This window comes from Tachyglossus aculeatus, chromosome 5, assembly GCF_015852505.1.
Source record: "Tachyglossus aculeatus isolate mTacAcu1 chromosome 5, mTacAcu1.pri, whole genome shotgun sequence".
NCBI classification, from domain to species: domain Eukaryota; kingdom Metazoa; phylum Chordata; class Mammalia; order Monotremata; family Tachyglossidae; genus Tachyglossus; species Tachyglossus aculeatus.
Window position 1 is genome coordinate 87,401,885 of NC_052070.1, and position 24,767 is coordinate 87,426,651.

Sequence of the window (24,767 nt, forward strand, 5' to 3'; positions counted from 1 at the left end):
TCGGAATTAGAATCCACGACCTTCTGACGCCCAGGCCCGTGCTCTATATACTACGCCACAGCCGTCCTCTCCCAAGTGCTTAGTACAGTGCTCTGCACATAGGGAGCACTCAGTAAATACCATCGATTGATCTTGGGATAAAAGGACCCCGGCTCCATGCTTCCACCGCTGTTAGCCGGCCACTTTCCCCATTCCAAAAATGCCAACTGTGGTGGCAGACTAGCGGGACGGGAGGGGCAGGGGGGTGCCTTGAGAAGAGCCAACCGGTTGGTGGTCTGGATCGCTGACAAAGCAACTTGATCTTTCCCCGGATTTCAGATGAAAAGGATTCTCCCATCCCTCCCTTCTCCTCTGGCTCCCAGAGGAAAGCGAAGAGGAAGCTCTCTTGCGGTCTCCCATACGAACTTTTCTTCCTCTAGTAGGAGTAACCAAGCCTTCAGAGCTGTAGCGAGAGGGAGGGAGGGGGGAGAGAGAGCGAGTACCCATCCGATTCCCTGCCTTCATCCACTTGGTCAGCGGGATCGATGAAACCCAACGAAGCTCCAGACGTGGGGCCCGGTGGTTCAGTCCCCTTTCTGGGGCAGAGAAAAACAAGCAGACCCGTTTACTCAACTCCCAGTCCCATAGCAATGCGACCGTTCCCTCCTTGACCATGGTCGCTCGCTCCCTGCGTGACGAACAGGAAGTTTGGGCCTTTTTCGGGCTCGGCTCTGCCGGGATGCAGCCTCCGTGTTAAATACTCGTTTTGGAACCGAGGCCAGAGCCCGGGACGGCAAGAAGGACTTCGCCAGCGGCAGGAGGATCGAAAGGCGGCGAGCAGGCCATGGGGGATGGACTGGAGGTTGGAGGCGGGAGGTCTCCTCCCTTGCAGCTGGGAAATGAGATCCAGAACTGGGAAGATGCAAGCGGTGGGACCCTGCCCGGCCCTGGAAACTCCACTCTCCCTGGCCGGTGGCCTGTCAGGTAATAATTGTGGAATTTGTTAAGCACTTACGATGTGCCAGGCACTGTACTAAGCACTGGGGTGGATACAAGTAAATCGGGTTGGACACAGTCCCGGTCGCACATGGGGCTCACAGTCTTAATCCCCGTTTTGCAGATGAGGTAACTGAGGCACAGTGGCAAGCCACAGTGACTTGCCCAAGAAAACACAGCAGACAAGTGGTGGAGGGGGATTAGAACTCATGACCTTCTGACTCTTGTGCCTATGCTCTATCAGCTACGCCATGGTGGGGAAAACCCTGGGGGTCGGGGCGCAGAGCCATACCGTGTTGCTGGGGCCCCGGGCCGGGGAGAAGCAGGAGACCTCTCTGTTCTCAGGAATGCCCCCAGAGCTGCCCTGCAGCTGCAGGGTCATCGTCATCATCATCAATCGTATTTATTGAGCGCTTACTATGTGCAGAGCACTGTACTAAGCGCTTGGGAAGTACAAGTTGGCAACATATAGAGACAGTCCCTACCCAACAGTGGGCTCACAGTCTAAAAGGGGGAGACAGAGAACAAAACCAAACATACTAACAAAATAAAATACATAGAATAGATATGTACAAATAAAATAAACAGGGTCATGCAGGTGACACCTCACCTCTCCAGTGGAAACACAGGAGACATCAATAACCCTGCCTCGCCGGCCCCCAGCGGATGTAGAGTGGCTCAGTGGAAAGACCCCAGGCTTGGGAGTCAGAGGTCATGGGTTCTAATCCCGGCTCTGCCACTTGTCAGCTGGGTGACTTTGGGCAAGTCACTTCACTTCTCTGGGCCTCAGTTACCTCATCTGTAAAATGGGGATTAAGACTGTGAGCCCCATGTGGGACAACCTGATTACCTTGTATCCCCCTTGCGCTTAGAACAGTGCTTTGCACATAGTAAGCGCTTAACAAATGCCATCATGATTATGTAGAGAAAGCCGGCCCCAGTGGGTGGAGATGGTTGGTGGATTCTGCTATCCATGCCCCAGGCAACCGGTATGGGTCACATCCTCAGCCTGAATCCAACATGGCTCAGTGGAAAGAGCACGGGCTTTGGAGTCAGAGGTCACGGGTTCGAATCCCAACTCCGCCAATTGTCGGCTGTGTGACTTTGGGCAAATCACTTAACTTCTCTGTGCCTCAGTTACCTCATCTGTAAAATGGGGAAGACTGTGAGCCCCCCATGAGACAACCTGATCACCTTGTACCTCCCCAGCGCTTAGAACAGTGCGTTGCACATAGTAAACGTTTAACAAACACCATCATCATCCGGGTCACATCCTCACCCTGAATCCAACATGGCTCAGTGGAAAGAGCCCGGGCTTTGGAGCCAGAGGTCATGGGTTCAAATTCCGGCTCCTCCAATTGTCAGCTGTGGGACTTTGGGCAAGTCACTTCACTTCTCTGTGCCTCAGTTACCTCATCTGTAAAATGGAGTTTGGGACTGTGAACCCCCCCGTGAGACAACCTGATCACCTTGTAACCTCCCCATCGCTTAGAACAGTGCTTTGCACCTAGTAAGTGCTTAATAAATGCTATTATTATTATTATTATTATTATTATGCCATGGCAGATCTGGTGATCCCAGGGTCGGTGGGGAGGGCTTGTACTGCAGTTTGGCCTTGCCATTTCAACAGGGCCACCAGGCAACACCTGGGGCGGTGGGGGCCCTTGAATTGGAGCCCCCACCCTGTCCTCATGGCTCTTCATGCATCCTCAGTGTTGCAGAGGAAACCGAGGCCCCGAAGGATCATCATCATCATCATCATCAATCGTATTTATTGAGCGCTTACTGTGTGCAGAGCACTGTACTAAGCGCTTGGGAAGTACAAGTTGATAACATATAGAGACAGTCCCTACCCGGCAGTGGGCTCACGGTCTAAAAGCAAAGGATGAGGGCTGAATTTGGTTGGGATTGAGCAGAAAACTGGGCCGCCTAGACGAGAGCAGGGTGTGTGTCCGCCTTGGGACATAGTGTTTGAAGCAGAGTGGGAGCTCTGGAATAAGTTTATCCTTGGGGGTGTCGTCCTCTCCACCGGGCCAATTTGGGGGTTGTGGGGGGAGCTGAGCTTCCCCAGCCCCCCTTCCACAGCCTCATCTACCCCTGGTCAATCCCAGGGACTCCCCCCGGGCCTTCACTTTCCAGTCCCTGTGCCAGGGGCAGCTAAAGGGGCAGGGCCCAGGGCCACGAGAAGGTCAAGCCGAGCGGGAAGCAGATGGGGAGAGCCTGGAGAGGAGGGCCCGGGCCCGGGCCCGGGATGGGTGTGGGATCCCAGGCCCCGAGCCAGGCCTGCCGAGAAGAGCGGAAAGAACAAGATCAAACCCCAGTACAGGGTGTGTGGAAAAGCAGGGACAGTTCCTGCAAAGTGTCACGGGTCCGCAACCCGCCCACCCCGCCTCATCCTCATCCGTTCCTTGGCGCCATCGCAGAACAGCGTGGTCCCCCCCTGGAGCGGCGGGTGGAGGGGAGGGGGCTTTCCCTCGGGATAGATCCAGTGGTGGGATGTGTGTGCATGCACCCATGTTCGACTGCATGCACGCATGTTCGACTGCATGCGAAAATGGACCCGAGTGTGGCGTTTGTACGGATGATTAGAGTCTTCCACGTGCGTGGACCTAGGTGGAGAGGAAGGGGCCCTCCGACATTGCGCCTTCCCTCTCCAGGGTTTAGTTTCTGCATCAGTGGAGAGGAAGGGGAACCCCGAATCTGCGTCTCCCCTCTCCCAGGGTCCGGTCTCTGAATTAGTGGGGAGGAAGGGGCGCCCCGACTTTGCATCTTCCCTTTTCAGGGTTCAGTCTCTGCATTAGTGGGGAGGAAGGGGCGCCCCGACTTTGCGTCTTCCCTCTTCAGGGTTCAGTCTCTGAATTAGAGGGGAGGAAGGGGCGCCCCGACTTTAAGTCTTCCCTCTTCAGGGTTCAGTCTCTGCATTAGTGGAGAGGAAGGGGCGCCCCGACTTTGTCTCCCCTTTCCCAGGCTCGGGTCTCTGCATCGGTGGGGAGAAGGGGCGCCCCAACTTTGCGTCTACCCTCTTCAGGGTTCAGTCTCTGAATTAGTGGGGAGAAGGGGTGCCCCGACTTGGCGTCTTCCCTTTCCAGGGTTCAGTCTCTGCATTAGTGGGGAGGAAGGGGCGCCCCAACTTTGCGTCTTCCCTTTCCAGGGTTCAGTCTCTGCATTAGTGGAGAGGAAGGGGCGCCCGGACTTGGCGTCTTCCCTTTCCAGGGTCCGGTCTCTGAATTAGTGGGGAGGAAGGAGCGCCCCGACTTTGCGTCTTCCTTTCCAGGGTTCAGTCTCTGAATTAGTGGGGAGGAAGGGGCCCCCCGACTTTGCGTCTCCCCTTTCCCGGGATCGGGTCTCTGCATCGGTGGGGAGAAGGGGCACCCCAACTTTGCGTCTTCCCTTTCCAGGTCTTAGTCTGTGAATTAGTGGGGAGGAAGGGGCGCCCCGACTTTAAGGTTTCCATTTCCAGGGTTTAGTCTCTGAATTATTGGGGAGGAAGGGGCGCCCCGATTTTGCGTCTTCCCTTTCCAGGGTTCAGTCTCTGCATTAGTGGGGAGGAAGGGGCGCCCCGACTTCAAGTCTTCCCTTTCCAGGGTTCAGTCTCTGCATTAGTGGGGAGGAAGGGGCGCCCCGACTTTGTCTTCCCTTTCCAGGGTTTAGTCTCTGAATTAGTGGGGAGGAAGGGGCGCCCCGACTTTGCGTCTTCCCTCTTCAGGGTTCAGTCTCTGCATTAGTGGGGAGGAAGGGGCGCCCCGACTTTGCGTCTTCCCTCTTCAAGGTTCAGTCTCTGCATTAGTGGGGAGGAAGGGGCGCCCCGACTTTGCGTCTTCCCTCTTCAGGGTTCAGTCTCTGCATTAGTGGGGAGGAAGGGGCGCCCCGACTTTGCGTCTTCCCTTTCCAGGGTTCAGTCTCTGCATTAGTGGGGAGGAAGGGGCGCCCCGAACTCGTCGTCTCCCCTCTCCCCGGCTCGGGCCCCTGCATGGGCGGACTGGAGCCTGCCTTCGCCGGCCACACTTTCGTTTTCTCAAGGGGGGGATCGGCGGGGATCGGCCCCTCCGAGGAGCCCAGGCCTCAGCCAGTCATTCCATCGTCGGCCCTGAGCGCTGATGGTGTGCGGAGCACTGGGATAAGCGCTGGGAAAGTACAAGTGGGCACCAAATAGGCCCAACAACAGGCTCACTAGAAGGGGGGGGTCAGATGACCAAACAGACTAAGTAGACCCAGCCCAGCCGGTGGGAACGCCCCCTCCCTCCCCTGGCTCCCCCCCCCTCCTCCTCCTCTCCCCCTGTGCCCGGGCTGCAAAGGGGCGGGGGGCGACAGAGGGTGGTCGCCTCGATGCCCTCGGCCTGCTCTCCTGAGAAGGTAGGTGCCCAAAGCCGGGAGGGGGTCGCCTGGCACGGGGGGACGGGGCCTAGACCGTTAGGCCCACCTAATTGCGTTGCATCGCACCCTCATTCACTCATTCCATCGTCTCAATCGAGCGCTTACTATGTGCAGAGCACTGGACTAAGCGCTGGGGTTAGCACAGGTCGGCAACCTAGAGAGACAGTCCCTACCCAACGACGGGCTGCCAACCCTAAGTGCCACTGGTTGATAGGAGCCCGTCGTTGGGTGGGGACTGTCTCCATCCGTTCCTGAATTAATAATAATTACGGAGTTTGTTAAGCGCTTACTAAGAAGCAGCGTGGCTTAGTGGAATCAATCAATCGTATTTATTGAGCGCTTACTGTGTGCAGAGCACTGGACTAAAGCGCTTGGGAAGTACAAGTTGGCAACATAGAGAGACGGTCCCTACCCAACAGTGGGCTCACAGTCTAGAAGGGAGCGCGGGCTTGGAAGTCGGAGGTCATGGGTTCTAATTCCGGCCCCGCCACTTGTCAGCGGGTGACTTGGGGCAAGTCGCTTCACTTCTCTGGGCCTCAGTTCCCTCATCTGGAAAATGAGGATTACGATTGTGAGCCCCACTTGCGACAACCTGATAATCTTGTATCTACCCCAGCGCTTAGAACAGTGCTTGGCACAGATTAAGCGTTTAACAAATACCATTATTATCGCTATTGTTATTATTATGTGCCAAGCACTGTATATTATTATTATTATGCGCCAAGCACTGCTCTAAGCGCTGGTGTGGATACGAGGCAATCAGGTTGGCCCACATGGGGCTCACAGGATTATTCCCCATTTTACAGATGAGGGAACTGAGGTCCAGAGAAGTGACTTCCCCGAAGTCACACAGCAGACAAGTGGTTGAGCCGGGATTAGAACCCAGGTCCTTGTCCCAAAGCCTGGGCTCTTGCCACTAAGTCACGCTGCTTCTCACTAAGCGATGCTGCTTGTACTTTCCAAGAGCTTAGTACAGTGCTCTGCACACAGTAAGAGCTTGATAAATGCAATTTAATTAATGAATGAATGAAGAAAAAGCCAGTTTCACTCCAGGGCTAGCAGAGGTAAGGGCCAGGGGGAGAAAGGGAGAGAGTGACAGAGATAGAGAAAGAGACACAGAGACACAGACGAATCCGGAATGGAAGCAAAGAAGGAAGAAACCCAGTTCCGACTCCTATCTTGAGAAGCGTCCCTTTACAGGAAGCCGCTTGTTACTTTCCAAGGCTGGTGTGGAGACCCACAGGATCAAACCTCCAACTCCCATCCCAGTGTCTGTCCTCCAAGGAGAGGGAAGTGGCCCATTCCCGCAGCCACAGATAAAGAACTGGGAGCCAGAACCATGTAGGTCGTGGACCAGGGAACATGGGGAGGACACTTAACGATGGTATTAAGCGCTTACTATGTGCCAAGCACTGTTCCAAGTGCTGGGATAGATGCAAGGTTCTCAGGTAGGGCGCAGTCCCTGCCCCATGTGGGGCTCACGGTTTTAATCCCCCTTTTACAGATGAGGTCACTGAGGCACGGAGAAGTGGAGTGACTTGTCCAAGGTCACAGCAGACAAGTGGCAGAGCCGGGATTAGAACTCAGGTCTTTCTGGCTCCCAAGCCCGGGCTCTGTCTGCTACGCCGGGCTGCTTCTTACTTAGCTCTCCTGCACTGCCCACTCTGAGTCAGGCTGGGTGGCCGGAGCCCTAGATCAGAGTCGAACATCTGGGCTTTTCCCTTGGCTTCATGTGAGTCCTGGGGCAGATAGTATTATTATTGCTATTGTTATTGTTAATAATTATTGTATTATTATCAATAATAACGATAGTTGAGGTATTTGTTAGGTACCTACTTCTACTGTGAGCCCCATGCGGGACAGGGACTGCGTTCAACCTAATTAGCTTATATCTATCCCGGCGGTTAGAACGGTGTTTGACACATAGTAAGCACTTTAAAAATTCCATAAAAAGCACTATATGCCCATTAGTCGTATTTGTTGAGCACTTACTGTATGCAAAGCACTGTAATAAGTGCTTGGGAGAGTACAGTATATAGCAGAGTTGGTAGTCACGCTCCCAGCCCACCAGGATCTTACTGTACATTTACTTAAAGAAATTATGGATAGGAATGTAAGTGCTGGGGGCTGCGGATGGGGTGAATAAAGGATGCAAATCCAGGTCGAAGGGCAGTGTAGAAAGGAGCACTCAATCACCTTGCCCCCTCCTACCTCACATCGCTACTCTTACTACAACCCAGCCTGCACACTTTGCTCCTCTAGCTCCAACCTTCTCACTGTCGCTCGATCTTATCCATCATCATCATCATCAATCGTATTTATTGAGCGCTTACTGTGTGCAGAGCACTGTACTAAGCGCTTGGGAAGTACAAGTTGGCAACCGCCGGCTTCTCACCCACGTCCTGCCTCTGGCCTGGAACGTCCTCCCTCTTCATATCCAACAGACAACTGCTCTCCCCAGCTTCAAAGCCTTATTGATGGCACATCTCCTCCAGGAGGCCTCCCCTGACTAAGCCCTCCTTTCCTTTTTTCCCACTCCCTTCTTCATCACATTGATTTGCTTCCTTTATTCATCCCCCCTCCCAGCTGCACAGCACCTATGTACGTATTTGTAATTTATTTATGTTAATGTCTGTCTCCCCCTCTAGACTGTAAGCTCACTGTGGGCAAGGAACCTGTCTGTTATATTAATTATAATAATGATAGCATTTGTTAAGCGCTTACTATACTGTTCTATTGTTCTATTGTACTCTCCCAACTGGTTAGTACAGTGCTCTGCACACAGTAAGTGCTCAATAAGTATGATTGACTGACTAACTGATTGAGTGGGGGAAGAGGAAATGAGAGCTCAATTTGGGGAAGGCTTCTAATGCCAAGCACCTACTCACTGAGATAGATACAGTATGTCTTTTGTACTGTACTCTCACAAGCTCTTAGCACAGTGCTTTTCACACAGAAAGTGCCCAATAAATACAATTGAATGAAAGATAATCAGTTCAGACAAAGACTTTATCCCACAAGGGGACTGACAGCCAATGAGGGAGGGAGAAGGAAACTGAGGCATAGAAAAGTTTTGACCTGCCCAAGATCACACAGGAGGCAAGTGCTGTAGCTGGGATTTTAACCCAGGTCTTTTGACACCCCACCCCCCAACCCCCTCATGCTCTTTCCACCAAGCTCCTTTAGGTGACTAAGATTTCTCATGGGGGAAGTCTTTCCCTCTCTTTCTCCCAATTTCTGGTGAGGTGGTGTGTGAGTATTGGGGCAGGCCTGGGAGCGATGGAGAGAAGTATGAGCGGCTAATTCATTTTTTTAAATGGTATTTGTTAAGCTCTTACTATGTACCAAGCACTGTACTAAACACTGGAGTAGATAGAGATAATCAGTCCATATCCCTCATGGGACCCACAGCCTTGTCTTGTCTTGTTTTATGCTGTCGAGTCATACCCGACCCATAGCGACTCCATGGACACATCTCTTCCAGAACGCTCACAGCCTCAATCCCCATTTTATAGATGCGGTAACTGAGGCACAGAGAAGTCAAGTGACCTGCCCAAGGTCACACAGCAGACAAGCGGCGGAGCCGGGATTAGAACCCAGGTCCTTCTGACTCGGAGGTCTGTGGTCTATCCACTAAGCCACGCTGCTTCTTATTCAGTGGCGTGGTTGGTACTGCCTTTCTGGGGGTCAAAAACAGGAAGGCCCGAGGCTCAGCTGATGAGGCAGGAATGTAGGATACCAAGCCAGTGAGGGGGAACTGGAAGACAGAACTCTCTGCTGGGGGTGGCTGACTCCTGATTCTCAGTTTTGCCGCGGACTTCCTCTAGATCGGCAGCCACTTCCCCTCTTTGCTCCTCAGTTTCCCCGGGAGTATTGCTGTGGCCCTTGGGTATGATGTGTTGTTGTTATTTCACCTAATAGATTCCAGATTTTGAATCCCTTTCTCCTCCTCCTTCTCTTCCCCCTTCCCCTCCTGGGGTGGGACTAGGCAGCATCCACTCTCCCTGGGATTTCAAGGCTGGACTGAGCAGCAAGAATCCCAACTAGCATTCTGCATCTAGGGAAGAGAGGAGCCGCCCCCGCCTTCCCCTGCCACCCTCCTGGTGCCCATTCTCTTGCCCCCTCTGGCCTTGAGCTCCGAGCAGGAAGTGTCCAAGAGAAACTAAAACCATCCTCATTTACAGGCAGATCTCCACCCCAGAACCTCCCATTCACACACCCACACACCTACTCTGCAGCAAACTAATCCCTACACCTACGCCATAGGGAGCCCTCACCCACCATCCATTTCTTTGGAATCCAGGGAGCCCCAAAATGCAGCCCTAGGACTTATTACAAGGCAGGGTTTGGCACTAAGGGGGCAGTCCACGTGCCCCCTCCACGCACTGCTCCGACACTCATCAGCCAAGTCCGTTTGACACTACCCACCGTGCCCTTTTCCTCCCTTCCTCTCCCTATTTCCTCTCCTCTCCCTCTGGTCCGTCCCCTCTCCGCCGCCCCCTTGCTCCATGCCTGCCCCATTAGTCATGGGCAGAGTCCCTGTTTCCCTTCAGGGCCATCTCACTCCCACCTCCTGCCTCTTGTGCCCTCTTCACCCCCTTGCCATGACCTCATTGTGTGTGCCAGGGCATGGAGTGCCCCCCCAGCGAGGCAGCTCCCCCCTCGAGCCAAGCTGACTGAGGCAGGGATCCCCCAGGGGTGCAGGGGTGGGGTCCCTTCCTCCCGGCAGGACAGATCTGGGCAAGGACAGCAGGGCTCAGCACTAGGGAAATAGTGCAGTTTCTGGCTCAATGAGTCCCCCTCCCAGTTGAGGTTCCAGATTCCCCATCAGCGGCAGAGGGGCAGAGGAGATGCCAGCCTAAACCGATTCCCATCCCGGGACGGATTGTTGCCCGGGACCCAGCCATTCCTCAGAGTCACTGCCATCTGGGTTAGAGGAGGGGCACGAGCGTGAATCTGCCAAAACTGCCAGCCGAGCCATGTTGACGTCTCCGATCTCCTCTGAGGGCCAGGGCTGACCGTACCGGCTGGCTAAAGGCAAACATAAAGTAGGCCAGATCCCAAGCCCGGAGATAACTCCTCGCGCACTTCCTCTCTCCGACCTCAGTTGTGCTACGTCCTTCTTCTATCATCCCCCCCTCACAGGAAGGGGCCGCTGAGTGCTTGGAGATCCTCAGAAGGGCTGGAGGACTGGAATGTTTCCCATCACCCCCTGTTCCTTGCCAGTTAATTCCCCGCTCCCTCCTTCCCTCCACCCTCAGAGCTTCTGGCCCAGCTGAACAAGTAGTGCATTGTGCCCAGCTGAGAACAGGCAGAGGGAGGGACGGAGGAGAAGGCTGGTGCCCGGAGAGCGGCCAGTTCCCTGGGAGTTGGGAGAGCCTGGATCCGTCCCCCATTCCCACCTCACCCCACCCACCCAATCTCCCACCGACAAGCCTTCTCCAGGCCGGAGGGACCTGCAGCTCCAGGGCGAAGGCCGATCCTTTCCCGTTCTTCGCGCCAGGGGCCTCTCGGAGCAGCCGGCCCGTCCGCCCGACGGCGCTGAGGGCACCATGGGCTGCAGCCTCCCGCCGGGACTCAGCCTAGATGACTTCATCCCCAGGCACCTGCGCACCCACACGCTGCCGCCCCACCGTGGGCCCCGGGTGAGTCCGGTGGCGGGAAAGGGAACCAGGAGGCATTGACCTCAGCCGCAACGCGATGGAGGGCGACTTTACGGCTCTGAGGGTGGCAGGGGGTGGGAGGGGTAGTTCTCAGGAAGTGAAAGAGGGGGCAAGCCGTCGAGTCCAACCCCGTGAGACTCAGAGCTCAGGCCTGATCTCTTGTTCTTAACACTGGACTAAGGCTCTCTCTGACCCCGATCCTCTTGGGGCTTTCTGCTCCCAGCTGCTTTCTCAGCTTAAGTGCGTTCTCTCTCTCTCTTTCTCTATCCCTCTCCCCCACCCTCCCCCTCATCTGCTTCCTCTGTTTCTGTCTTCTGTCTCTTCTGCCCCACGTGTGGAGCCCACTAGCCCCCAATCTACCCTCTGAGAGTCCTCTAGCGCAGCCCTCTCCTCGCCGTCCCCTGAGCTCCCTGCTTCCCCACCGACAGGTGCCTGTGCTCCGGGATGGAGGCTCTAATACCCTCAACTTCCAGTTTCATGACCCTGCTCCCAGGACCGTGTGCAATGGGTCCTCTCATCCCAGGCGACCCGCCCTCCGTGATCTAGGTATGTCCACCCCCAGGCTGCCCCTACATTACCCTCGCCCCCCTCGGCTTCCCCCACACTCTCTTCACCCCCCCGCCCACCCCGGCATCTGCTCAGCAATTCCCTGGGGACTGGGATTGCCCAGCCCCTGAGAGCTGAGCCAAGCTGCCGGGAAGTGGGAGGCAGAGAGCAGGGGATGGGGAAGACAAGGGCCCCCTGCCTTAGTAAAAGTCAACGGGAGGAGACAGCTGCCAGCTAACTGCTACATCCCCCAGCTCCCAACCCCTCGGCTCTTCGGCTTCGGGGAAAGCCAGTGCCCCAGTGCTCCCATTTTAGGGTTCCAAGCCAGTTCTGGAACCATCCCCAGGGTTTGGCTCTCATGTTTGGGGTTCTGCCGGGGCAGGGTGGACAGTCCAGGCCCCCTGAGGTCTGGGCCGCACCCCCTGTCTGGGCCAAACCCTCTCGGTGTCCTCGACATGGGTGGGCCTGCTCACCTCTGTTAGTTTTCTTGCAAAGGGCTCATTCTCTTTTTCCTCCCAGCCACACCCCCTGCCCAACTCACTTCAAACCCCTTCCATTCCCACTCCCAGGTCCTTCCTGGTACCAGACCTGGCCAGCCCCAGGGGGCCGGGTCCCCAAGAGCCCAGAACCCCCTCCCCGGTGGTGTCCCCAGGACTGGTCAGCCACCTGGACCAAGGACAGTCGGCAGAGGGAGAAGCGCTGGGTCAAATATGAGGGCATCGGACCAGTGGATGAGAGCGGCATGCCCATCGCTCCCCGCTCGGTGAGTCCGGGGGCTCGGAGCGGATCCGGGCCAGGGCACGCTGCAGTGCGTTGTTCTGAAGGGTCGGAGGCCCTGGGCTGTTTCCTCCGCACACCGTTAAGTGCTCAGTAAATACCGTGGAGTGATTGATTGGATGATTGTTGCCCGCCCTGTGCCGTACAGTCGAGCCCCCTGGTGCGGGCCTAGGTGGGAAATGGAAAGCGGTGGGAGGTTCAGGCGGAATCCATCCTAGGCCGACCCTGAGCCCAGTGGGAAGCCCCAAGACAAAGCCTCCTTGTCCAGCGAGCCAGTCTGACTGCGCTGGCGCTGGGCTGGGGAGACCGATGGCTCACGCCCTCTCATCCTCAGAGCGTGGGCAGCCCCCGGGACTGGTACCGCAGTATGTTCCAGCAGATCCACCGAAAACTTCCAGGTGAGAGTGAGCCCACTCCTCGTCTATCTGCCCACTCTCATCATCATCATCAATCGTATTTATTGAGCGCTTACTATGTGCAGAGCACTGTACTAAGCGCTTGGGAAGTACAAATTGGTAACATATAGAGACAGTCCCTACCCACTCTCGATATTCCATGGCCAGGGGTGGGCTGTGGGAAAGGTGCGGGGAGGGATGCGGGGGGCCTGGGGCTTGGAAAAAGCTGTAGGGTCTCTGAGATTTTCCAGGGCCCCTGTGCCCTATCAGGGGCCAATTTCCCCTCCTCCTCCTCTGGTCCCCTGGCTGGGTTGTCCGGGACATTTGGAGTCCATGGAGCTGCCAGCATTATTTTAAGACCTCCTATGAGCAACCCAGTCCTAATTCCTTCTCTCCCTCAGGACATTCTCCAGGCCCTGACTCATCTCGTTTGGGGGAGTGGCGGGGAGAGGTGGCCCCGGCCTCAGCCCCACCTCTCAACCATTCCTTCTCTTCCTTTTGCAGAATTCCAACTGGATTGGGTTTCCGAAGACAGGTCCAGAGGTGAGGGTGTACTCTGGGGACCACTTCCGCGCAGCGGAGCGAGCCGGTTGCTCCCTGGGCCCCTTCCCTCTGGACGTTCAGATAGGACATTCTCCCACCTAGTCCCAGGACCCAAAGACCCCTACCCTGAATTCCCATTCTTCCCGGGGTTCCTTAGGAGAGGAAGGGGAAGTCATATCACATCAGCCGTCATCTTCCACTCCTCCCGTGGTTCCCCCACTGCCCATTCTGCTCCCCGACCACCTTCTCTGCTCCCTTCAGAGACCAGGAGTCCTGGGCTGCAGGCGGGAACGGCTTCTAGGACAGGCCTGGCCCGGGGCTGGCAGCAAAGCCGCCCCTCTCCTCCCGGCTGGTAAGTGCTGGAGGCGGCGGTACCCAGGGCTGGTGGGCGGGAGGGTCAGAGACAGCCAGCTCTGGTTTAGGAGATGTGGGGCTGGAATCCCACTGGTTCCATGGCATCATCATCAATCGTATTTATTGAGCGCTTACTGTGTGCAGAGCACTGTACTAAGCGTTTAAGCGGTTAATGGCATCTGAGGAGCAGCGTGGCTCAGTGGAAAAGAGCCCGGGCTTTGGAGTCGGAGGTCATGGGTTCAAATCCCGACTCCACCAATTGTCGGCTGTGTGACTTTGGGCAAGTCACTTCACTTCTCTGGGCCTCAGTTACCTCATCTGTAAAATGAGTATTAAGACTGTGAGCCCCCCTTGGGACAACCTGATCACCTTGTAACCTCCCCAGCGCTTAGAACAGTGCTTTGCACATAGTAAGCGCTTAATAAATGCCATTATTATTAATTATTATTATTATTATTAGGGCTGATCCTAGCGGTTGGCCGATGCCTCCTAGTGGCGATTTGCGGACACTGCACCCAAGCAATCTAGGGCAAACTCAAGAAGCAGAGCCGGGATTAGAACCCATGATCTTCTAATAATAATAATGACGGTCTTTGTCCAGCGCTTACTGTGTGCCAAGCACTATTCTGAGCACTGGGGTAGATACAGGGTAACCAGCCTGTCCCACGTGGGGCTCACAGTCCCCATTTTACAGATGAAGTAACCGAGGCACACAGAAGTGAAGTGACTTGCCCAGGGTCACACGGCAGACGAGTGGCAGAGCCGGGATTAGAATCCACGTCCTTGGACTCCCGGGCCCATGCTCTATCCACTGGGCTGCCTCCACTTTCCAGCTCGCCCTATTCGGAAAAGGTGGACGGGGGGTCCCCTCCATAAATCCTGAAGTAGGTTTCTACCTCCAATCCACCAGCATTAAATGCTCTGGGGTCCCCTTTTTGACAATCTCCACTTAAGAGGGCTGCTTGGGGGCCAACCTCTCCCATCCCTGTATCATCACAGTGTGGCTCAGTGGAAAGAGCCCGGGCTTGGGAGTCAGAGGTCATGGGTTCGAATCCTGCCACACCACTTAGCTGTGACCTTGGGCAAGCCACTTAACTTCTCTGTGCCTCAGTTACCTCATCTGTAAAATGGGGATTAAGACTGATCACCTTCTATCCCCCAAGCGCTTAGAACAGTGCTTTGCACATAGTCAGCGCTTAACAAATACCATTATTGTTATTATCAATCCATTGTATGTATAATAATAATAATTATGTTACTTGTTGTTTTTTTTAATGGCATTTATTAAGCGCTTACTATGTGCAAAGCACCGTTCTAAGTGCTGAGGAGGTTACAAAGTGATCAGGTTGTCCCATGGGGGGCTCACAGTCTTAATCCCCATTTTACAGATGAGGTAACTGAGGCCCAGAGAAGTTAAGCGCTTACTATGTGCCAAGCACTGGGGTCGTTAGAGTTAATCAGGTTGGACCCAGTCCCTGTCCCACATGGAGCTCACACTCTTAATCACTCACTTCTCTGAGCCTCAGTTACCTCATCTGTAAAATGGGGATTAAGACTGTGAGCCCCACGTGGGACAACCTGATCACTTTGTATCCCCCCCAGTGCTTAGAACAGTGCTTTGCACATAGTAAGCGCTTAACAAATGCCAACATTTATTATTATTATTATTAGTCCTCGTTTTACAGACGAGGTAACTGAGGCCCAGAGAAGTGAAGTGACTTGCCCAAGGTCACACAGCAGACATGTGGCAGAGCCAGGACTAGAATCCAGGTCCTTCTGACTCCCAGGCATGGGCTCTATCCACTAAGCCACGCTGCTTCTCCCTTACTGCAGAGCACTCTACTAAGCACTTGGGAGATTCCAGTAGAGTTTGTAAACATGGTCCCTGCCCCCAAGGAACTTGCAGCCTAGTTGGGGAGATTGGCGCTAAAATAAGGCACAGACAGGAGGAAGAAGCCAAAGGGAAGAGGTACTTGTTAGTAGTGCCTCAGTAAACGGTAACCTCCTGACCTGCCTTCTTTCCCACCTGCCCCCTCCCCACAAATCTGTCCTGTTCCCCTGCAGAGACCTTTGATCTTTTGATCCCCATCTACTTTCCAGCCCTTTTGCCCATTTCGGCTCCAGACCAAATTTACCTTCTCTCGACACACAGATCCGCCCTTCAACCCTGCCCTCGCCACTGAACTCAACTCCTTCTAGACTGTGAGCCCGTTGTGGCGTAGGGACCGTCTCTATATGTTGCCGACTTGGACTTCCCAAGCGATTAGTACAGTGCTCTGCACACAGTAAGCGCTCCATAAGTACAATTGAATGAATGAATGAATGAACCCCCTCATTCCCCTGTCTCTCCGCCAATCTTGAACCACCAACCCGCAGCCCTGGATCCCCTCCGTAGCATGTTTCCTCTGCTCTTGTGCTCAAGCTTTGGAGTGCCCTGATCCAAGCACTTATCCTGTCCCGCCTTGACTACGGCATCAGCCTCCTTGCTGATCTCACGGCCTCCTGTCTCTCCCCACTCCAGTCCATACTTCACTCTGCTGCCCAGATCGTTTTTCTAAAAAAAGTTCAGTCCATATCTCCCCACCCCTCATACACCTCCGGTGGTTGCCCACCTACCTCTAAACCAAACAGAAACTCCTTACCATCCATTTTAGAGTTCTCAATCAGCTCTTCCCCTCCTAACTGACTTTTCTGGTCTCCCACTACAATCCAGCCCACATTCTTTGCTCCTCAACACCAACCTACTCTGTGCCTCGATCTCATCCATCCTGCTGCCAGCCCCTTCCCCACATCCTCCCTCTGACTTGGAAGTCCTTCCCCCTTTGGTATCCCATGGACCACCAGTCTCCCTACCTGCAAAGCCATCCATCTCCCTCTGTAGACTGCAAGCTTACTGTGGGCAGGGAACATCATCATAATAATAATAATAATAATAAAATAATAATAATAGTGATGGCATTTATTAAATGCTAACTATGTGCAAAGCACTGTTCTAAGTGCAGGGGGAGATTACAAGGTGATCACCTTGCCCGTGGGGGGCTCACAGTCTTAATCCCCATTTTACAGATGAGGGAACTGAGGCCCAGAGAAGTGAAGTGACTTGCCCAAAGTCACCCAGCTGACAATTGGCGGAGCCGGGATTTGAACCCATGACCTCTGACTCCAAAGCCCGGGCTCTCTCCACTGAGCCACGCTGCCAACTCTTATATCGTGCTCTCCCAAGTGCACAGAACTGTACTAAGGACTGGGAGAGATTAAACAGGTGGGAATTAGACGTGGGCCATGTCTCTTGGGGGGCTAATGATAATAATAAATCTAATAAAATAATAAACTAAATAATAATAAAAAGGGGGGGAGGGGTTGGCGCTATCTCCCATGTACATGAGTGGTGTGGAGGTTCATGAGTGCTCATTGTTCTACAGCACACACTTCCTCAAAGGAGCCAAGATGTTCTTTCCAGATGCTGGTAGCGAGCCGTTATGGACCCTTACTATCTCACCCCACCCAGGACCCCCATCCCAGTGTCTGTGGTCAGAACGAGAACCTGGTTTTGAGTTCTCGCTCTCATCTGATCCCAGACTTGGAGTTTCACTGAGGGCCAGTGGTGAAGATATCATCTAGACTGTAAGCTCCTTATGGGCAGCAGATGTGTCTACCAATTAATTCTGTTGTACTTTCCCAAGAGCTTAGTACAGTGCTCTGCCCACAGCAAGTCCTCAGTAAATACCACCGACTGAGCCAACGCATACAGAGTGGGGCAGGAGGCAAAAGGCGGGTGGAATGCAGATTTCTTTTTTAGGAAAGGAAAGGTGAGACGGTGTTTTTAAATTCCTAGTTGCCTAGAGTGGCTAGAGGGAAGAGCATGGGGCAGGGCGTTCTGGTCTCAGTACAGTCACTGTGCTGCTGGGTGACCTTGGAGGGGTCATTTAATCGCTCTGGGCCTCGGTTTCTTCGTCTATAAAATGGAGACACTAAAACCGCCCTCTCCCTACCTGGCGGGACTGTTGGGAGGATCGAATGAGATCACTGATGTGAAAGTGCATTGGGAAAATGAGGGTGCTCACAGGTGGAATTTGGGGTTACTGTATCCCCTGCTTCCTGAAGGCCCCACTGCCATACACGGGGGAGAGTTTGGGCTCGCCTGTTCTCGCCATACTGAAAGTGTTTAGTTGTGAGCAAGAGATCCTCTCCTGGATTTTTTTCTTTGGAGGGTGTTAATCTTTCTGACCGATGAGGGCTACTCATGACCCAGGTTTTATTGCAAAGGGTCTACCCTGAGAGGCGGTTTGTTGATAGGGTTAGCCATCGTTAACGCTACAACAAAGACAGGTGGCAGGGCCCGGAGGGGCAGGCAGGATCCCCCAGGGGTAAGAGGGTCCCCAGGGGCAGGAGGGAGATGGCACCGGAGAGTGAAGGAAATTTTTGGCTTCCTTGGCGGGGGGTTGTATTGGCTGGAGGGGCCGCAGCTTCTGAGATGGGCAGTGGTGCATGGCCAGTGGCTGAGAAGGGAGACCACTTCCTTGATTCTCTGGGACCCCAGCCGACCTCCTGTTGAGCCTCAAAGACCCTTCATCCTCTTCCCCCGAACCCAGGAATTACAGGGCCGACCCTGGGGCGGTGCCCGGGAGCATCTTCAGCTACCAGCCTCGGAGCTCATCTGTCCTGCAGGCGCCCAGGCGGGTAGGTGACCCTCACTCTCTCCCCTCCCCACTTCTCTCGTCCAGCAGAGCCCCTGAGCCCCTGCATGCTGACCAGGGAACGTGGAAGCCTCGGCGTTGGCCAGGAGTGACCCGGGTGGTCAGGTCCTAGGCATCGCGACCTTTCTCCTCTCCAAGCCCGGCTGCTGGCAGTAGTGGGCACTGAGCGTGGCATCCACGGTGGCCTTCCCGGGGGTGGGGGGAGGACAAAGGTGGGTGCCCAGGGCATGCCACTCAAGTCCCTTTTTCCTGCTGTGACCTGCAGGTGGTAGGGTCCCGGGAGAAAGCTGAGAACATCTGGGACCAATTTCTGCGGGAACTGGAAATAGGGCAACCGGTAAGGAGCCCTACAAACACGGCGGGGCGGCCAAGCCGGAAGCCCATTGTGCCTCAAGTGAAGCTGGGAGGGTGAAGAGACTGGGGAGGGAAAATCTAACCACTTCTGGGCCCTGGTAATACCACCTGCCCAAATTCCTCCTCTCCTGGCCCGTGTCCTCTGACCCGCTTCTGCCCTTTGCAGCCCAAGAAGCCCCTGGTGGATGTGTCCACTGAAAAACCCTCACAGCCAATTGAGGTCGGTGTCCCTGGGGACGGGGCGGGGGAGGGTGGGTAGAGGCAGGCAGAAGCAATGAGTGCAGTTCGTCTGTGGCACAGCCCAGAATGGGCAACCGGGCTGGGGGATTGGGTGGGGAATGGGGGGGACACAGGAGGTGCCTCTTCTCCTGACTGAGACGAGGATCCTGCTAGCTGCTGTCCCTCCTCCCCCTAAGCAATGCCTCCATCCGGCCAGTCTCCAGCCCTCCGGGCTGACCAACCCTTCCATTTCTGTCAGATCTTGCTGGAGAGGGAACTGGCCAAGCTGAGCGAGCAGTTGGACAAGGACATGCGGGCAATTGAGACCCAGTTGCCCTTGAGCAAGGTACCGGTGCACTTGGCCCAAGTTGCCCTCCCCGGACAGTGGCCGGGGCAGGAAGTTGGGCGGGGGTGGGGGGGTGGCGCGCTGGAGCCCTGCCCAGTGGAATTGGGCTGAACTTTGGAGGGGCCGTCCAGAGGCCTGGGCCAGAACCCCAAGTTGGTTGGTCAATCTAGTCTCCACCTGTCCTGGTGCCTCTCACGGTTGCAGCTCTGCCTTCTCCTCCTCCTGCCTCCTCCATCCTTGCCTCCTCCTTTCTCCTCTGCCTCCTACTCTTTCTACTCCTGCCTCTTTGTCCTCCTGCCTCCTTCTGGTCCTCCTGCCTCCACCCTCCTCCTGCCTCCTACCTCCTCCTGCCTCCTCCTCCCTCCTCCCCCTACTTCCTCCTCCTCCTGCCTCCTCCTACCTCCTCCTCCTCCTACCTCCTGGTCCTCCTGCCTCCTCCCACCTTCTTGTCCTCCTGCCTCCTCCTCCCTCATTGTCCTCCTGCCTCCTCCTCCCTCGTTGTCCTCCTGCCTCTGCTCCTCCTCCTCCTGCTCCTCCTCCTCCTCCTGCTCCTCCTGCCTCCACCCTCCTCCTGCCTCCTACCTCCTCCTGCCTCCTCCTACCTCCTCCCCCTACTTTCTCCTCCTCCTGCCTCCTCCTACCTCTTCCTCCTCATACCTCCTCCTGCCACCTCCTCCTCCTACCTCCTGCCTCCTCCCTCCTCCTCCTACCTTCTTGTCCTCCTGCCTCCTCCTCCCTCCTCCTGCCTCCTCCTCCCTCCTTGTCCTCCTGCCTCCTCCTGCCCCTGCTCCTCCTCCTCCTCCCGGTCCTCCTCCTCCTCCTCCCTCTTCTTCTGGCTCCCGCCCTCCCCATCTCCTCCTATCTCCTCCTCCTGCTCCTGCCCCTGCTCCTCCTCCTCCTGCTCCTCCTACCTCCTCGTCCTGCCGCCTCCTCCTCCCTCTTCTTCTGGCTGCCGCCCTCCCCATCTCCTCCCATCTCCTCCTCCTGCCCCTGCTCCTCCTCCTCCTCCTCCTCCTCCCTCTCCTTTGGCTCCCGCCCTCCCCATCTCCTCCGGTCTCCTCCTCCTCCTGCCCCGTCTCCTCCTCCTGCTCCCGCTCCTCCTCCCGGTCCGGCTGCCCGCCACGCCCTGTCCCAGCGCGGGGACCGTAGGAGCTCCCGGGCCCGTCGTGCGGCCCGCCCCGCGGCGGTGTCGGTGTTGTTGGGGGAGTCCGTCCCCCGGCAGGACCGGCCTTCCTCCCGGTCACCTCTCCGCCCCCCTATCCCCAGGAAGCCCAGCGGCCCCGGCGCCCCCCGCAGCGGGCCCGCCCGGACGGGTGAGTCACCGACCCACCGAGCGGGGGACGGGCCGAGGGGAGGGGCCCGCCCAGGGGAACCGGGCGCAGCCCGGGGACAGCGGGAGGGACGGAGGAAAAGTTGGGGGCCTCAGTTTCCCCCGCCCCGGGGAGGGGGGCGGCGGCCGGACGGGTCACCCTGGCCCTTCCGGACCTGGGCCGGAGGGGAAACAGGACATCCTGAGCGGGGCGGGGGCCTGCAGCCAGGGCAAGCCCAAACTCCCAAGTTGGGGAGGTGGGGAGGCTCACACTGCGGGCCTTCCTCCCCATCCCCCCCCCTCCTCCTCCTCCCCCTCCTCCCCCAGCCCCCCGACTTGCGGCCCCAGCCCCGCCCGCCTCCCCGGGCTCGCCCACCGCCCCAGAATGGAGGAAAGCAAAGGGAGCCCCTTCCTGGGCCGGAGAGACTTCCTCTACCCGCCGCCCACCCAAGGTAGGACTCGCCCCCTCTCCCGGACTCCCCCCCACCCGCCCCGAGCCCACCCCGGGAGAGACAGCGCAGTGTGAACTTGAGCGAGTCACCTCACTTCTCCAAGCCTCAGTTCCCACCTCTGTAGAATGGGGATAAAGGCCGTGAGCCCCATGTGGGACGGGGACTGTGTCCGGCCCGATTACCTTGTATCCACCCCGGCGCTTGGCACGTAGTAAGGATTAACAAATTCCACAGTTGTCATTATGATCCCCGCCCAACATAACAGGAGCAGGGGCAAGCGCCGTGTCACCCCTGGAGGGCCCAGGACCGCCCTTGCCCCCAGCCTCGGATCTTTGCCCGGCGGGCACTGAACTTGTGGCTCTCCGCAGATCCTGGTGGGGCCGAGTCCGGAGGCAGCCCAGGCAAGAAAGAGGAGAAGAAGGTAAGGGGGCTGAGGTGGCAGAGGCCGAGCGGAGCTTGCAGTGAGCTCTGCCCCGTCCCCAGGGCCCCCAAAGGATGCCCAGGGGAGCCGGGGCTCCTCCACAGAGGAGCGGCGAGCCAGGGTGGCCCAGACACTGGGGCCAGGGGATCCAGGGGTCCGGCCCATGCAGTTCCTCTGAACTCTGCATCCTCTCCCCTGCCAGATGAAAGCTGCCCGACTCAAGTTCGACTTTCAGGCCCAGTCACCCAAGTAAGTGAGACCCTTTTCGCTCCCCCCTCCGGACGCCCCCCTGTTCCGTCCCCGCCGTTAGCCCCGACCTGGGGCGGGAGGCCGGGGGGGCTCTGACCAGGTCCCCTGCCCTCCCCTCTGGATCTCACGTCTGACCGCGAGAAACAGGGTCGGGGAGAATGTTCCCTCACCCACACCCGCTTCCTGAGCCAGATGCACACCTTGGCAGCCAACCCTGCAGGCCGGCCGGGTGATCCTCTCCGGCCAAAGGGTGTGTAGGCGGCCTCCTTGCTGCCCTCCCCTTGGGGCAGGGAGGCTGGCGGGAGAAAAGAAGAAGGGGAAGGGGCGGGGATGCCCTCGTACTTGGCCGCGGACCGGTCTCGGCTCACACTGACCCTGGGAATCCAGGGTGGCAACTCTGCTGCCCCTTGATTCACCCTCCCTAGTGCCAGCCGACCTTCCCGCTCCTGCCGGAGACCTGCCCCCGGGCACTCCTTGACCAGTCTGCCGTGGGGCTTTACCGAGGGACTCTGGGTGGGCGTGCAGGTCCCTGGCTGGAGCTGGCCAGCCCACCCATGCATCCACCGCCAGACGAGGGCCCAGAGGGTCTTGCGCTTGGGGCCTGAGAGATCGAACGCCCGAGTGCCCAGTGAACCATCCTCTTGAATGCCTTTTGACTTTTGGAATGACCTTTGACCCGTGGCTACCAGGGAGCTGACGCTGCAGAAGGGGGACATCGTATACATCCACAAGGAAGTGGACAAGAACTGGCTGGAGGGGGAGCACCACGGCCGGGTTGGCATCTTTCCCACCAACTATGTGCAGGTAAAGTTGTGCAGACCGACTGCGGATGGACTCAAGGACTTGGGGCCTGGAAGCCCCACGGAGCCTCCGGGTTTCTTTCCTGCCCTGCTGTAGGTGCTGCCCCCAGATGAGATCCCAAAGCCCATCAAACCCCCGACTTACCAGGTGCTGGAATACGGGGAGGCCCTGGCCCAGTACAACTTTAAGGGGGACCTCGAAGTGGAGCTGTCCTTCCGCAAGGTGAGGGTACTGGGGGAGGAGGGCAGGGAGGGGCAAGAAGGGCAGACAGGGAAAGATTCGGAAGGGAAAACCAGTGTTTTTTAAAAAGCAGGGAAGTAGCCAAAAAAAAAAAGAAACTTTCCTCTTCCCTGATGCACTTGGATAGTAATAATAATGGTATTTGTTAAGCGTTTACTATGTGCAAAACAGTGTTCTAAGCACTGGGGAGGTTACAAGGTAATCAGGTTGTCCCATGGGGGGCTCACAGTTTTAATCCCCATTTTCCAGATGAGGTAACTGAGACCCAGAGAAGTCACCCAAAGTCACGCAGCTGACAGTTGGCGGAGCCGGGATTTGAACCCATGACCTCTGACTCCAAAGCCCGTGCTCTTTCCACTGAGCCACGCCGCTTCTCTATAATGATGGCATTCATTCAGCGCTTACTATGTGCAAAGCACTGTTCTGAGCTCCGGGGAGGTTACAAGGCGATCGGGTTGTCCCACAGGGGGCTCACAGTCTTAATCCCCATTTTCCAGATGAGGTAACTGAGGCCCAGAGAAGTGAAGTGACTTGTCCAAAGTCACACAGCTGACAATTGGCAGAGCTGGGATTTGAACCCGTGACCTCTGACTCCAAAGCCCGGGCTGTTTCCACCGAGCCACGCTGCAAATGCCTCCCCGTACATTTGCCGTCTGTCTTTAAATGATGGTGTTAGTTAAATGCTTACGAGGTACCAAGCACTGTACTAAGCACTGAGGGTGGCTACAACACAGTCGGGGCAGACAGGTAACACAGCAGGCAGGTGGCAGAGCCGGCCTGCGCTCTTCCCACTGGGCCAGGTAACCCTTTTAGGGGTCTGTAAAAGCAACAATCGCCCCTTCTCTGTCCTGGGGGAGCTGGAACCGCGCCTTCTGGGGGAACTGGAGTCTTGCTTTCTGGGGGGCTTCGGGGGGCTGGAGTTGTGTCTTCTGGGAATGCCCGGGAGAGCTGAAGCCGCATCTTCTTGGGCAGTGCCAGGATAGTACAAAAGAAAAGTGCAGACCCTGGACTCATCATCATCATCAATCGTATTTATTGAGCGCTTACTGCGTGCCGAACACTGGACTAAGCACTTGGGAAGTACAAGTTGGCAACATAGAGAGACAGTCCCTACCCAACAGTGGGCTCGCAGTCTAGAAGACTCCCCTCAGGAGTTTCAGAAGAGTTGATGCGGTATTTTCCCCAGGCTCCCCAGAAGGCGCACCTCCAGCCCCCCCAGACCCCTCTGAAGGTGCAGCTCCGGCTCTCCCAGGCCCCCCAAAAAGCGTGGCTCAGTGGAAAGATCCCCGGCTTGGGAGTCAGAGGTCATAGGTTCTAATCCCGCTCCGCCACTTAGCTGTGGGACTTTGGGCAAGTCACTTCACTTCTCTGGGCCTCAGTTCCCTCATCTGGAAAATGGGGATGAAGACTGTCAGCCCCACGAGGGACAACCTGATGACCCTGTATCCCCCCCCCCAGCGTCTAGAACAGTGCTTGGCACATAGTAAGCGCCAAGACTGTGAGCCCACTGTTGGGTAGGGACTGTCTCTATATGTTGCCATCTTGTACTTCCCAAGCGCTTAGTACAGTGCTCAGCACACAGTAAGCGCTCAATAAATACGATTGATTGATAGTAAGCGCTTAACAAATACCATCATTATTATTATCTTCTGAGAGGGTCTGGGGGAGCTGGAGCTGTGCTTCGGGGAAAACACTGCTTCAACTCTTCTGAAACTCCTGAGGGGAGTCCAGAGTCTGCGCTCTTAACTTTTGTAGCACCCTGGCAGTGCCCAATATGTGCGGGCACGAAGGAGGATTGATTTCCACCCCCAGGTCTAGTCACCCCAATAGCCCTCCGTGGTGCTTACCGAGGTAATGATTTACCTTCTCCACTCGTTAATTCATTTATTTTTTCCCTACTCTCGCTATTACCAGTTATATCTGTTTTGCCTCCTCCTTCCACTTTCGGTAAACCATTTATGTCTCTTTTCACCCCCTTTTAGACTGTAGGCTCCTCTGTTGTACTCCTCCAAGTGCTTTGTACATAGTTTGGCACGCAGTAGGTGCTCAATA

General features: G+C 56.2%; 1 protein-coding gene across 4 annotated transcripts in view; it reads left to right on the top strand.

Moving 5' to 3' along the window:
• Positions 1 to 904: 904 nt before the first annotated feature.
• The window catches only part of SORBS3 (sorbin and SH3 domain containing 3), a 30,667-nt gene continuing 6,804 nt past the window's right edge, over positions 905 to 24,767 (top strand). For 2 of the 4 annotated variants that reach the window (XM_038746979.1, XM_038746981.1), the window contains exons 1-17: positions 5,288 to 5,328; positions 10,785 to 10,994; positions 11,441 to 11,558; positions 12,128 to 12,321; positions 12,670 to 12,733; positions 13,235 to 13,273; positions 13,535 to 13,625; positions 18,220 to 18,307; positions 18,590 to 18,661; positions 18,845 to 18,898; positions 19,157 to 19,243; positions 20,510 to 20,556; positions 20,880 to 21,004; positions 21,373 to 21,425; positions 21,628 to 21,674; positions 22,364 to 22,478; positions 22,572 to 22,697. In XM_038746979.1, coding sequence (XP_038602907.1) covers positions 5,302 to 5,328; positions 10,785 to 10,994; positions 11,441 to 11,558; positions 12,128 to 12,321; positions 12,670 to 12,733; positions 13,235 to 13,273; positions 13,535 to 13,625; positions 18,220 to 18,307; positions 18,590 to 18,661; positions 18,845 to 18,898; positions 19,157 to 19,243; positions 20,510 to 20,556; positions 20,880 to 21,004; positions 21,373 to 21,425; positions 21,628 to 21,674; positions 22,364 to 22,478; positions 22,572 to 22,697 — 1,557 coding nt within the window. In that variant the 5' untranslated portion in view covers positions 5,288 to 5,301. Of the gene's footprint in view, positions 964 to 5,251; positions 5,329 to 10,784; positions 10,995 to 11,440; positions 11,559 to 12,127; positions 12,322 to 12,669; positions 12,734 to 13,234; positions 13,274 to 13,534; positions 13,626 to 18,219; positions 18,308 to 18,589; positions 18,662 to 18,844; positions 18,899 to 19,156; positions 19,244 to 20,509; positions 20,557 to 20,879; positions 21,005 to 21,372; positions 21,426 to 21,627; positions 21,675 to 22,363; positions 22,479 to 22,571; positions 22,698 to 24,767 lie in introns of those variants that run through there. The other 2 variants (XM_038746983.1, XM_038746982.1) reach the window with 2 other exon arrangements.